Below are 14967 nucleotides of genomic sequence, written 5' to 3' on the forward strand. Positions count from 1 at the left end.
TTTAAAATGTAACTTTTATTTTAGGTAATTTATCATTGTGTTAAGCTCCTTGAAACCTTGTTCAGATAAGAGCTATACAAAAAAATTATTATCATTATACTGTATATTATATATTCTGTGATTTGCCCATTGAGCCAATAGATGGCAGCATTTGCCCAGATCATAACTGACTCTCGCTATAGCCTCCGCCTCCCTGTGACGTCGCTACACGGAAGTTAAACAGCCTGTCCAGTCCTCTCGTCAGCTGTGTTGGTGGAGTTGTCCTGTATTCAGTCTCCTTTTTATCGATCATACACATATCAACACACGCAGATGTCTGCTCCGCCAGCAGAGGAGCTGGTCGCTCAGTGGAGGAGGTGAGTCCCACACACACACCTGGATAACCTGTTGACCGACCTGAGGCAGGAGCCTGTGATCGAGCTGGCCGCTCCATGAGCTGCACACACGTTACTTCAGTTAACTGTTCACTGTCACCAGCAGCTCCGGGCCTGAGCCCCCTCCTCAGCAACCAGTGCTTTGTGGGTTTGTAGTGAGGAGGCCAGTGATAACACCATGAGTCTGTACCATGTCATTATGCTGCCTGCCCCTCTCCCCCCTCTCTCTCAGTGTGTGTGTGTGTGTGTGTTTTCATTCTCAGCCCACATTTAAGTGAATCTGTTTCACCACAATCACGTTGTCCTAAAGAAAAAAGCTCAGACCTAAAAAGTACTGGAAGAAAGTTTATACCAGCCATAAACCAAACTGTACAATCAGCTCAGAATGAGAAAGTTCTTTTTTCATTATTCATTTGATTCATTTCTCTACACTTGGCTGTTTAGCTGATAAGTATAGGGAATAAAATCCTGAATGCTTTCTTCTAAATACCTTATTGCTTTTACACAAACCAGTGCAGTGCCTGTTGGAAACCTGCCTGTTCTCTCGGTCTATGTTAATGTTCCAGAGCTACTTCAGAGTTAGTCCTTGTCATGAGTGAGTCCTCCTCAAACAGGTCTACTATATACTGTCACTTTGTATTGTTTATGTGTTGGACGTTGTGTTGAGAACTTTTTATTCCAACAGTCGATGGTGCAGAGGAAAGTTACAAAACTTTTTGTTCATCACACATCACACTACTGAACTGCTGTTATTTTTTCATATATTGTGTGTCAGTTATTTCAGAGGTCTGTTAATAAACCAACAAAATCTTCAAAACCAAGTTTCCAACTTTTCAAAATAAAAGCTCTGCAATTCAGCTTGATATAAAGCATTGTCGCAACAAAACAAAGGTTGTGCTTTTACTTTAAATACACATACAAAGTGTGAAGCCGTGGTTGGTTCTTAAGATATGTGTTCCGCATATAGACAGAGGTTTGTTGAATTCGTAGGTAGAGGAAGGACTTCTTTTAATTTATTGATTTTAATTAATATAGTGTGATTATATAACTAATAATACTAATCCAAACAGATGTCAATATTCACATCTCCTAAAATATGCATTTGGATGTTCACTAGAGAGAATGGAAGTCTAAAGGACTAAAAAACCTGCCCTCTACACATTCAGCCATAAATATTCAATAAACAAAACGCTTCACACTGTCAGAATATGAGGAAACTTTAACTTTAGCTCTATAACATTTAGCAGAATTATTTTTATATGCTTGTGTTTGTACTGTATGCTTCAGTTCCATCTGTCAATCTGTATAAAACTGGACTCAGTTCAGCACAAAGATCCAATATCAGAGATCTATAGAATCTATATCAGCTGATCAGTCTTCATCATAGGACAAAAAATCTTTGGGATCACTGAACCCTTGTTTACTCCTCATTCTTCCATTGGCACTTATCCATCACGCAACACTACACACGAGTGTCCCACAGTATTTATATATTTAGAGCAATCGGACCGATTACTTCACACATCAGTTGATCCTAATCTCCACTCTGGGATATATTTTTGGAAATAGAACTTTGAAAGTAACAGTCACGATCACTGCAGTGATTTTAAACACACTCGTCCTTGATGATCCACACACAGTGTAAGAAGATATTATTAAAAACTATTAATCACTCTGCTGTTTATCTGAACGTAATTTGCTGTAAGTTGTTTTCTGTTTTTTTCAATTGAAAGTTCTTATGGAACAGTTATGTCGCACAAGCACAAATCACACTGTGGATCAATAATCTGCTTCTGTTCACCACCTCACATCGTCATTCCCCCGTCTCCAAAATGTTCATATACGCTTGGGTCAGAGTGGAAGTGTGCACATTCTTCCTTCAAGTTTGTTTTTCTTAATCCAAACGTTTGCGTCAGAAGTGGCGTACGCAAGTTTCAGGCACCATTTTGTGCCTACGCAACGGTTATGAATGATGCCTCTGGGCACATACTTGCACATAATCTGGGAGGGTTCCTAACTCTAACCCTATTCTGGTGTGAAATATCTGAAATATTGGGGAATTTGCCAGGTTCAGCTGTACCATCACACCCATGATTTTTCTCCTCTGGACAGAACAATAATACCCAAGGAATAGCAAATTCCGTAATAGCTCCAACGCCCATGTTACAAAAATTCTAAATGTCCCAAAAGATCTGTACTGTGTCTGCTACATCGAAAAGAAATGAATGAAGATTTGAATTACATTACTGTCTCTGTTGGTGTGTAGAGGCTTCACGGTTCCCCTCAGTGATTTTCTCTCTGTGCAGTGAGCAGGCTCGTCTGAGACAGCAGGTGGTGGAGGAGGACACTGAGGACTGGCAGGCGACCCCAGGCTTCTCTGGCCTGAAGAGAGTGGGTGGAGTGGACCTCTCTTTCATCAAAGGGGATGACGTCAACGCCTGTGCCCAGCTTGTAGTGCTCAGCTACCCCGACCTGGAGGTGAGCCGTCCCCTCGCTACACCCAATGATTACAGGGGAGCGTAGGAATATATATATAATATATGAGCTTTGCTGACAGCAGCAGTGTCTCTAGCACAACCTCCCACCTCTCACAAACCTCCACTTGTTAGAAAAAGTCAAAGCTAAGTTGATAAGACAGCTGAGCTCTGATGTCACAGCGTCACAGACAGCTGAGCTCTGATGTCACAGCGACACAGACAGCTGAGCTCTGATGTCATACATGCCCCTGACCTTACTGATGATGATACAAATCACCTATGAACACTGATTTGTCTCTGTCATCAAACTCTTGAGTTTTTGATACACGTCCAGTTTCATGCAAGTTCTAAGCATTTGAATTATTAACTTGCCAACTTCCTCAAGTCATGCGTTAGTGTTCTGCTCGAGTGGTTGCTTTACTATGTGATTTTATAGAATACACAGCAGGACACACAACTTTAAAATCAGACATTTTACACATTTACTTGATTTATATATTGAATGAACCAATAAAGTTTCTACAAAAGCTCTGTAGAGTTGAAGCCATGGTTTAATAAACAGCTCAAGGTAGAGTCCTTATTTCATTTCAATTACTTTTCCATGCAGCCTCTCACAGGCTGTCTCCTCTCCTGCTCTTGATCTGTGCATTAATGACGGCTGCCGGCACCTTCCGTATATACAACCCATGTTGATTAATGACATTTTCCAGTGTACGTTGTTGATACACGAGTTTTTACCTTTATTGTTTAGTTTGCATTTAAATAAGTTTAGTCTCAAACAGAAGCTCACCATATTTTACACTGTAAATTAGAATAAGTATCATTTTAATTTTAAACAGCTTCAGTTATTTAAGGACTATTTTTGTCATCGCTGTTTTGCCGTAGGGGAATGAAGGTCACTGCTGTCGAGACATATTCTGAAAGGGAACTGACATTTCTGATGTGACATTTCTCTTCAGATGACATTGTTGTGTCAAGGATCTGTGGACTTATCATGGGAGAATGTTTACCTGCCATTGTGTTGCTCAAAATAGATCATAGAGAGATGCCTGAAGCCTGTCAATGTGTACTAATGTGTATTACTGTAAATGTCAGAATAGGGGGAAATCATCAGTAGGATACAGCAGGGCTGTGGACTGTCAGGGGAAGGTGCATGTTTCAATGCAAACATGCAAAGCAGACATATAATGTGTGAGGTTTACCATATCTTTCAAATTAAGGCTATAATGTGTTAAAAAAAATTTAAAAACAAAACAAAGATATAATACAAAAATTAATATCAAAGACAAATTGAAATAATACCACATCATTTAAAAAAGAAATCGAGTAAATGCCATTTGTAAAAAGTACTTTTTGAATCAGACACTGGGTTTAAGCTTAAGGAGGTAAACTCCAAAAACTCCCTGGAGGGTTGGGGCTCTGACCTCAAAGGCCCTGTCACCTTTGGACTTAGCCTTGACTGAGGAATATCTAACAGTGAGGACCAGTCTGGTGCCAAACCATGGGGTGCATTGAAGGACAACAGGGTGTTCTCTGGCAAATGCCAATCGAGCTCCAAGGTCCTGGGCTGTGAGCACAGGCCCCACTAGAGGTTGTCACACCCTCATGTCACCCTCATGGAGTCTGTTTCTAACAGTTTGGTCAGAAACATGCCCATCTGTAGCCTGCTGGAGGTCATTTTGTAGGGCTGTGGCAGTGCTCCTCCTATTCCCCCTCGCACAAAGGAGAAGATACTGGTCCTGCCGCTGGGTTGATGCCCTTCTATAGCTCTGTCCAGCTCTCCTCGTGTAGCTGATGGTCTCCTGGTATTTCCTCTTTGCTCTTGAGACTGTGCTGGGAGACACAGCAAACCTTCTTGTGACCGCACGCATGGATGTGCCTTCCTGGAGGAGCCGGACTACCTGTGCAACCTGATCAGGCTGCAGGTACCACCTCAGTGACAAGGACACTGGCAGAACACAAAACTTAAGAAGAATTGGTCAGGAAGGATAAAGAGAGAGCAGCTGTCTGTGGCCAGCACATGCAAAACCATTCCCTTTTTAGGGGTTGTCTTGACTTTGCTTCTCCATTGCACCTGACATTACAACCAGTGAGGATGTGTCTGAGGGAAGCTGGAGTTGAGCATCGCAGGCAGGATGAATTTTTATTGAGCCACAGCTGGAGGTTTGGGAGGAAAGCCGTAGTGTCTTTGACAACTTACTTGCAGTCAAAAATAGTCTAAGATTAGATTTCAAATGTGTTGTGGATATTCTTTTTAATTTCTAAATAAAAAATAAAGAAATAAAGAATAGATTAAATAACAGAAACGCTCCTTTAGCTCTAAAGCCTCTCAGTGAGTGAGGTCATTGTGTGTGATTGACGGATAAGTGGGCGGCGGTGTGGAGGCACAATGGAATCAAACTTGTGTTGATTACCTGTAGCTTTATTTTAGCATCAGTGGTGTTGAATGAAAACGACCACAGCCATCAGCATCACTGAACATCTAAACTGACTCATGTTGATGTTTGCAGAATAGCTGTTCCCTATTGTAGCGAGTTCAGAAAGCTAAGGTGTGACTGCAGGTGTGTTTATGCTGTAGCAGGCAAAAAGCTGTTTCAATCTGTATAACCTTGATTTAACAGAATTCAATTCCTACACAGCAGGTAAATCATGTAGGAAAACTTTGTGCAGTGTTCAGAATATGTTCACAGCCTCTAAACAACTAGAAGTAACAGATGTTTCATTTTGTACCAGATGGGGGATGTTAGGGATCATCTTGCACAGCTTGCATATGTGACAGTGGAGTGTGGAGCGACCCTTACACATACACTTTTCACACCTTTATTTTTTTCTGAAGCCGCTCAGCAGCTCCTGAACCTTGACAGTGTGACTGTCTGAGCTCCATACAACACACATTTATCAGACTCAGAATCAGAAGAGCTCTACATTATTGATCCTCCAGCGACAATTTGGTTTTGTTAAAAGTTAAAGTTGGTCAAATCTAGAAAGAAAGTTTAATTCTCTATTCCTTCGATTTGTTAAAGATTCACCACTGCAGATACTATTACATGAAGAACTGTGTTTTCTTAATACTTTGTAGCAAGCTAACCCCCTCTTCATATACACATCTACAAGAAGGATTAAACACACATACATGAGCTACACAGGCAGCGTTCACTCTATTGTTCCGTTTAGGCGGCTGTGGCTCAGGAGGTAGAGTGGGTTGTCCTCTTACCAGAAGTTCAGCAGTTAGATCCCCATCTTGGATACTGAACCCCAAATGGCCCCTGATGCCGGCAGTGTATGCATGATGTGTGATAGAGAGAGTGCTGCACATACAAACAGATAAAAACAGACCACTCACCATTTCTTTACTACTGTTAAACCATTACACCATACCAGATGTATTGCAAATCAACTCAAGGGCAAAAGATAAAACAACACCCTCTACTGGTTACATGATGTAATGGTTCAATCACTCAACACCATCCCTCCATTATCTAAACCACTTATCCTTTGAGGATGACACCATTGGAGAGGACAGGTCACCAGCTCAGAGCCAATAAGTAGAGACAAACCACTCACGTTCACACCTACTGTGTCTCCAATGAACCTAACCTCAACCTGCATGTGTTCGGACTGTTGGAGGAGGCTGGAGTACCTGGAGAAAACCCACACATACATGGGGAGAACATGCAAACTCCACGCAGGAAGACCCCAACAGAATCAGGAACCCTCTTGGCGACAGCACTAACCCCCGCACTACTGTGCCGCCCCCACTCAACACCTCATGGTGTAAATCACTGTATGCATTGAAACAGACCTCTGGGTATAGACTGTAATAAGGGCTGGAGTGGAAAGTCCCTCTTGGACATGAACATTCGACATTGTCCGTCCAGGAGCCTCATGTAATGATCAGACACAGGGATTTCAACTCCTCTTGACAATAGATGAGACGAAATGTTGACGATGTACAGTATAAATAGAGCATTGATGCAGAGTAGTGCACAGTTCAGTTATTTTCATATCATGTGTCCAATCCCAGTGCTGTTATAGTCTGTGGATGGACACGAGGAAATACAGCTCTCTGTACACCTGAGTTTACAGCCACACAGCCACTGTACTGCCCTAAAAAAGTCATAAACAAAAGTCTGATTTCTGCCCCCTCCTGCCAGGTTCTGTATGAGGACAGTCAGATGGTGACTCTGACAGCCCCCTATATAGCTGGTTTCCTGGCCTTCAGAGAAACCCCCTTCCTCCTGGACGCTCTGCAGTGGCTGCAGAGGACGCAGCCCACACTTGTCCCTCAGGTCAGTTTCTACACACACACACACACACACACACAAATCTGTAAAGTTCAAAAGCCCACAACACTGCTCCTGAAGCTCCTGACACACGTTCTCAGTCGCCTGATAACTGACCACATGTGATTGGATCTCACTTCCCCGCTCCACATGCAAATTAACACGTGTGTCATTTGTGTTAGTTAAGACCAAGCTTTGCGTTCACACTGCCAAAAGAATATGGACACATGTGGCCCAGACTACATCCAAATGTGGTCTGACGTGATTGGAACACTTTCTGATCTGAGTGCGTTCACACCTGTACTTAGAGCTGTCCACGTTAATGGGCCTATAAGACACATTTGTCTATATTACACTCGTCATCCGTTCCCATGTGAATCCTTGTACAGGGTTTCCTCTGCCCCCCTGAGTGTAGTTAGCCCCTGTGTTACCCCTCACTCTGTAGATTAGTGTTACCCTGTGCTTTTGCCCAGGCCCCTGGTGTTTGCCTGAGTCTTTGGATGACCTGTTTTGCATCCTGTTCTGAATCTACCTGTCAGAGCATCTGTAGCCCTGTTTATTCTCATTAGAATATCTTCACGGCTCCTATCTGCATTTGCCTGTGTCTCTGTTTGGGCCCCTAAATCCTTAATGACATTACCCTCTTGTTTATTTGCAGCAAAGTTCTTTTTAAATGTCAAAATATTTTAATTTGGTGTTGAGTTGAGTTTTGGTGTGTGACAAGATGTTTTTCTCTTTTATTTATTTATTTTTTGGTTTATTTATCTCTACATTTGTATTTGTAATCCAGTGCCTCAAAGGCAACCACAGAATGCTTATTGCACAAATATGAATTAAAATGAATTTGTATTCCTCCAAATTCAGGTTTTGGTAAATGTGCTAATTAGCTTTGTTTCCAAGAGTGAAATGAGAAGATTAATATTCTTATGTCTTTGTGTACCCCTGGTTTAGCATTAAGACTGGAGGCAAGGAGAGTGAGCCTGGCTCTGTCACAAAAATCTCTCAAGCTGTTTATTCTGTTTTTATTGTTGCTTCACAGTACTGGTTGAACAGATGTTGGCTCCCTGACAGAGGACCCCTAAGAATAACCATGAATTACTAATGGTTTTTAAAGTTTGGGTTTTTTTTGTTTTTTAGAAAACTACACCAAAGTTTTTGGAGTACTTATATTTTTTACACTTAAGGTTAAGCAAGACTTTCTATGCTAAGTGAGAAAATGACACAGAAAATAGGCCCTGTTGTGTACTACTGTATATCAAGGCAGATTTGTTGCATTAAAAAAAGATGTCAAGTTCTATTGTTGTACTTCAAATTACACAATTGTACTCCGCCTTCAGTGAACCTTTGCTCAGTTGTGCTTTGATTTCTATGCTAAAGGAGGGATTGCTAACACGCTTAGGTTAGAATTAGTAATTATAACATGCTAAAATAGAAACTGCAAGAATGCTAATGTTACATGCTAATTTGAGCACTTAATGCAATCATTGCTGCAATGCTACATCATCCCACTAATTTCACAACCGTCTGCCTGTCTGTATGTGCAACACATACCTGGCGAACCGTTCAACCTATCGGCTTCACACTTGGCATGAGTTTTAGAAATGGCCTGATCAAGACTGGTGTTGAATTTGGTGTGATGTGGACACGCAATATTTTCAATATAAGTAAACTTTAAATAAACAGGCGATCAGCACTCTGTAGAAGTCAGTGATGGTGGGGAGGTGTGCCTTCAGTCTGCCGAGTTTTCTTCTACATCCTCGGAAGTAGCTCCAGGATTACCACAGGTAAAACAACAGGCGGGTTTAAAACTGGTATTACACTCTTGTTACTCTGTGGCAGTTTTGGACTTTTTAGATAATTAATGTTGTAAACCTTCCCTCACTTTATGCGTGTTGAAAACCCCTGACTGACTTTTAGGTTCTGGGGACAAAGCTCCTGTGTTCCATCTCTCACTGTTTCTCCAAACTTTGCCTCTGTTTGTTCTCAGCCGCACAGTTGTGTTTGTTGCAGCCCACGTCCTTCCCCCACTCTGTCTCTCTGTCACAGGAACACACACACACACAAACACACTTACACCTTTTGCACACGCTTATTTTTACCCCCACTACAGTCCCTTAATTTGCAACCTTTTTGAATTTAGTTTTTCCCGTGACTTACTCTTCACTACAGCAAAAAAGAAAGGTTTGAGTTTTAAGAATGTGTTGGTGTGTTGTAGCTGGAGGAGGTAGAATATTAGTTTGAGGATCTTGTCTCTTTCAAACTTTAATCTTTTGAAGCTCAGGATGAAGACGCTCTGCTTCCTCGCTCTGACAGTGTATCAGACAGTAGCTGCAGTTGGGACCATCATAATAAAACGTTCTCTGCAGGCATCTTGAACTTGCAGTTGGAACTAATAACATTAACAATGCCTCTGCTCTACATTGTCTGAAGAGCATTACTAACTGTACCTGTGCTCTGCTTTGATGTCAAAATGTCGGACGCACTAAAGACCTAGAAAACAGTTTTCAATCCAATGAACCAGTATCAGCTGTAGTTTGTGTTGATCTCACACTGACAAAAGAAAATTGTTTACCAGCTTAAACGACATTTCAGTTGTTAACATACAAATGAATTCAGTTCTATCTTGATTTGAAGAAACATCAAACTTTAAAGTATTTTCTGGTAAATGTTGTCTGTGCATGTGTGACTTGTCTGCAGGTGGTGTTTGTGGATGGGAACGGTCTCTTCCACTACAGAGGTACGTACGTCAACATGGTTTATCGTCAATGTTCTTCCTCCTCTGCCTGTGCTTTCCTTTTTGATTTATGGATGGATATGTTTAAGTGAGACTTGAAAATGAAGTACACACTTTGTTTTCTTACATCAAACTCCTGCATCATCTGTGCTTTTCCTGCTCCCACAAGTCAAAATGTCTGCTGTGAGAAAGGTCTATTGCTGTCAGATCAACGGAGTGATTTATGGCATGAGTTCACATTGTGTTAACAACCCCAGTGGCCTAAACAGTGGCCCTTTGTATTTTGAGAAATGCACTCATTTGCTTTGTTTCCAGGGTGAGATTAAAAGATCAATATTAATCTCATGTCTTTGTGTTAAGAACAGAGCTGGAGTCACTTAGCTTAGAGCCTGAGGAAAGACACACACTTCAACTCCCTCTACAATCACAATGTGTTGCTTTACCTTTCTCTGTAGTTAACAGGATATAACAGAGTAGAGGATTCCTGTCTTCATGCTAATCTAATCTAATCTAATCTAATCTAACTGTGTCATGCCCTGAACTCTGTACTTAAAGAATAAGGCTGGTGATCCTCTGTGTTTTTCCTGTTGTGGACAGTGACCCACATTGGCTCACATGTTCCTTTATTACCATGAACATTTGTGGGACAAGACATTTCTTAAGGATAAATAATTACAGACAAAGAAATAAGTGAGTGAAATAATTAATACAGTTAGCAATGAAAAAAGCTATTATTGTATTTCTACATTTATGTAATCATTTATTTGTTTTTACATTTATTTATTAATAAGTTAGACAGGCTTACTATTTACTTCTTGAGTTGGCCTGTAAACTTAGTTCATGAAAAAATAAATGATTAAAAATAACATTATATAAAATCTAGAAATACATACATGAATCAATCAACGAATGTATTGATAAATATAACTGAATAATTGTAGAAATAAATAGAAACAGAAATAGCCTTTTTCATCGCAAACTGTATTTATCTTTTTATTCATGCATGTATTTGTTCTGTTTTCCTTCATATGATCACACACTAGTTATTTTGAGTCAATCCCACATGCACTGCTCCTGTGTCAGCGATCCTCACTAGAGCACAATGTGTATTAATGGGCAGCTGAAAATAGTCCCCAAGCAGTTCACATCTGTTTAATAATTTGAACAAATGAAACTATAAAGTTCAGTAAGGACCAATGGTCTGCGGGCTCTGAGCAACAGAAAAACCTGAACTATTCCTTTTAAACAGTTTTCCAACATGGAGACTAGTTGCAGGAGACACCTGAGAAATATTTTGAATGTGACTGTACAATGATGTAATTTCATTATTCAGGTTACCCAGATTGTAATACCTTTTTTTCTACATGAAAGAGAATCACACATGATTGACAGCATGACACTACAAGGACACAAACTGTTGGATCACGATAAACTTGTTATGCATGAGTGGAGAACACATTTCAAACTTTAATATCACAGTCGATTATGTTCATTCAATTGTGTGAAGCTAAAATCGTGGTTAATATTAATATTTAATCAAAGCCTCAGCCCTACAATAGGGACACAGGCACGCATATGATCTGTCATGACCCTACCTTGGCTTTGAACTCATCAGAGTATTATGGTATCAACTACCTGTTTTGGACTTGTCTTTGTTTGCCCTTTGAGTTTATATTTCTTGTTTTATTTTAATGCCTCTCTTCTTTTGTGTCTCTATACTTCCTGTCTTTGTCCTGTGTCCCGCCCTTGTGATCGTCTGCACCTCATGTGTTTCACCTGTGTTCTATTATCCTGCCTCTCTTGTGCATATGTTTCCCTTTGTCTTTGTCTCTTCATGTTTCTGGTTTTGTGCTGCTTTTGTTTCAGTTTTGCTCCACATTGTTTGCCTACTTTTTTAATTTGCCTTTCAGGTCCCATAGACATTCAATCCTGGCATGATCTTACATCACCACATGCTTCTTTATATTGTTTTCATTTAAATAAATAATCACTGAACAGGAACAAGATGGTCGAGACCAGGATGAATATTGTGAGACCATCAATAGCCTTATTATATGACAAGGGAACAGGACAAGAAGTTGAGCCCTGTAACGACCATATTGTCCCATATCCAGATTCATAAGGTTCAAGAAGTTCTTCACATAGAGTAACTGTACATTCATGTTGAAAGCCTTGTGTGTCTCTAACAAGGGTCCTCACTTTACAAGTACTATGAAATCTGGACAGTAATAAATGAATGCAGAAAAATACTGTGCCTAATGACAGCTCAGGCCGAGTACCCATATTGGAATTCACTGTTGTAGCAGTCTAGTAGCTTTAGGTGAAAATAGGCCTATGGTGAGGGTGGTGAGGAGAGCACCTCCAGCTGCACCTGGAGAGTGAGTAACTCCAGTTAGCTCTACTCACTCTCCTGTTGAATAGGTGACTGTGACTGAAAATAAAAAGAGTTGCCACTGGTCACAGTGATCAGATGAGACGGTTCTGTGTCTCTGCCACAGGAAGATTTATCTTTATTGCTTTGAATTTTGTAAATGGATGTGTGTTACCGGTGAACGGCTGTATTTTGGGGTGCGTTGGGAGACCCACAGTGGCAGGGGATTGCCACAAAGTGTGACTGGGTATCTGGGGTCATCTTGAGGAGATGAAGAGAACCACAAGGGGCTGGAGATCATAACCAAGCGGAACGGCCGTTCTACCCCCTCGACCACAGCCACTGAGGGGGTAGAGCAGTCGTCTTTGAACCAGAAGATTGGCTATTCGACTCCTATCTTCCCCATTTGCATGTTGAAGCGTCCATGGGAAAGATTCTGAACCCCAAATTGCCCCTCATAGAAAAAGTGCTGTCCATAGATCCACTGAATGTGTGTGTGAATGGGTAAATGGCAATATCCTGTTCTGTAAAGCGCTTTGAGTGATCCTCGAGACTAGAAAAGTGCTATATAGACAGAGACCATTTACCTATGTTACCTAACATCATGTCTAATTTTTACCTCACTAGATGAAATGTATCAATGGATGATTTAACCTTGCATTAGGTTTGGAACAGTACTGATTCATCAATTATGCTTCGGAATAAGATTTATTATGTTCTATTATTATTAAAATCCGTCCCTCCTCATCTGTGCTTTAAGTTGTTCCTCCATGGCCTTATAGAATGGGCTGTTTGGGGCTTTATAAAGGCCAACAGAGATGCAGCTCATATTCATTTAAACCACCGTTACTCCTCGGTAGGGACATTTTGATCTTATTTTCTTTTTTCCCCATAGAAATTGAGAGATTGTCGTATGTTTTTCATTCAAACAATATTGAGGGATTTGAAGGGCAATATGTTTTCAATGTGTCTGCCCTTCCTCTCAAAGATGAAGTTCAAGTTGTCCATCATTTTAAATCCTCTTTTCAAATCCTCTTTTCAATGGTTCATTGTGAACTTGTACTATTGGATTTGACAATTATTATTTATCATTGGTCCAAGTATATTTCATTCCTTCATCTTTCCAAAGGTAAGGGTCTAAGCCTCATTGAAGAAAAACTTTTATAGCTTCACTTATATTCCAGTTTGTTATATTCTTAAAATGAACCAAATAGTTTGATTATATCCAGCACCTTTTGATATAGAGGATCAAATAGTCAATAAATTCTTATCGACTTCTAAATGAATTTTGAACCCATGTCCGCCCACTGAGGTGGTGATTATTTCTAGATTTGCATGAATGGCACAGGCTTTGACTCAAGGGCTATAATAAATATGAAGGATACTGGGCCTCCTCCTGTGCTCCCCTATAGAGAAGGCAAGGGCCAGAAATAATGTTATTGCTTCTGACTGAGGAGCCCGGTCCATTGTAGACTCCTCTGAACCAATTCATCAAAACGGACTCTTTATAAAATAGTAAATAGGGTCGTCCTATCCTGTCAAAGGCTTACTCTGCATCCAGTGCTTATTTCATCACGGGTTGTGGATAAAGCCATGAAGAGCTGACATGACATGACATGACCTGAAACAGCCTCTTCATATTATGAGGTGGATGACACAAAGCTTTGAATCCCACCTGGTCTGCATTCATTAGATTTACTTTCTCCAGACAGAGAGGAACTACCTTACCTTCTGGAGTCTAGTGTGTTCAAATCATGGGATGTGTCTCGGGTGTTTTGGAGTATATAATGGTCTGAACATGACAGCAAAGTTTTACAGATAAATAGATTTCAAAAATGTAGGGGAGGTAAACATTTTTAATGTGGTATATATGGACAATTTCAAACAATTCAAAAACCAGCATTTCCATTTGTAATAGCATTTATAAATATTGATATTGAAGCTGTCGTGTCAGTTATAATGTAAGGAGATATAGAGAATATATAAAGGAGTCAAAACTAATATATACAGTGTAAACAGAATATGTATAGTGTCAACATATCAACTGGACTTGGTGATGGTGTCCTGAAGGGGGGGGGGTGGGTTGTCCACCTCCACTGGTTTTTCCCACGTTGATCTGGATGCCTTAGGAGTCCTGCGTCTGTCCTCTGTATTCTGTTAAAATGAAATAAAAGAAGCTCTAACTTAGTGAGAGCTGCTGTAACAGTCTGCCATTAGGGAAGCGCCATCTTACCAACTTTATTGTGATTAGTAAATGTGAGTTTCAAAATAAAAATGAAAGAGTAACTAACTCAGGTCTTGTCACTGTCTGCACCCTGCAGAGTTCGGCCTGGCGTGTCATCTGGGAGTGCTATCAGGGCTGCCGTGTGTGGGCGTGGCCAAGAACCTGCTGCAGGTGCAGGGTGTGTACAAGAGTGAGGAGCACCAGTTGCAGGTGAGATTGTCGCCTCTTTAAAGGTTTTATATACAATGTATACTGTAGGTGATGTAAGAGCAACCGCAGCCGGTCATTCACTAATCAGAACCAGGCCAGTTTGATCCCTGACGCCTCCGTTCTGTGTGCCACGATACTGGCAAGATACTGAGCCCCAAATTACACCTGAACGCTTTGCCAGCAGTGTTGGAGTGTATGACAGAGAAAGTGCTGGTTATTTATTGACTTATAGGACTCCACCATTTTCATTTCCTCACCCTCACCTTGACGTCCAGGACAGGGGGCCAACTGTTA

At 40.8% G+C, this 14967-nt stretch overlaps 1 protein-coding gene across 7 annotated transcripts in view; it reads left to right on the forward strand.

Annotated features, from left to right (window-relative positions):
• The first annotated feature begins 192 nt into the window (after nt 1-192).
• The window catches only part of LOC109627451 (endonuclease V), a 74601-nt gene continuing 59826 nt past the window's right edge, over nt 193-14967 (forward strand). For 6 of the 7 annotated variants that reach the window (XR_011243846.1, XM_069530529.1, XM_069530531.1 and 3 more), the window contains exons 1-5: nt 200-356; nt 2681-2852; nt 7006-7140; nt 9832-9871; nt 14561-14673. Coding sequence is in view for 6 of the 7 variants with exons in the window: in XM_069530529.1 (XP_069386630.1) it covers nt 313-356; nt 2681-2852; nt 7006-7140; nt 9832-9871; nt 14561-14673 (504 nt within the window). In the remaining variant the exon portion in view is untranslated. Of the gene's footprint in view, nt 357-2680; nt 2853-7005; nt 7141-9831; nt 9872-14560; nt 14674-14967 lie in introns of all 7 variants that reach the window. The other variant, XM_020083975.2, reaches the window with a different exon arrangement.

Source organism: Paralichthys olivaceus, chromosome 8 (assembly GCF_024713975.1).
Source record: "Paralichthys olivaceus isolate ysfri-2021 chromosome 8, ASM2471397v2, whole genome shotgun sequence".
Lineage (NCBI taxonomy): Eukaryota > Metazoa > Chordata > Actinopteri > Pleuronectiformes > Paralichthyidae > Paralichthys > Paralichthys olivaceus.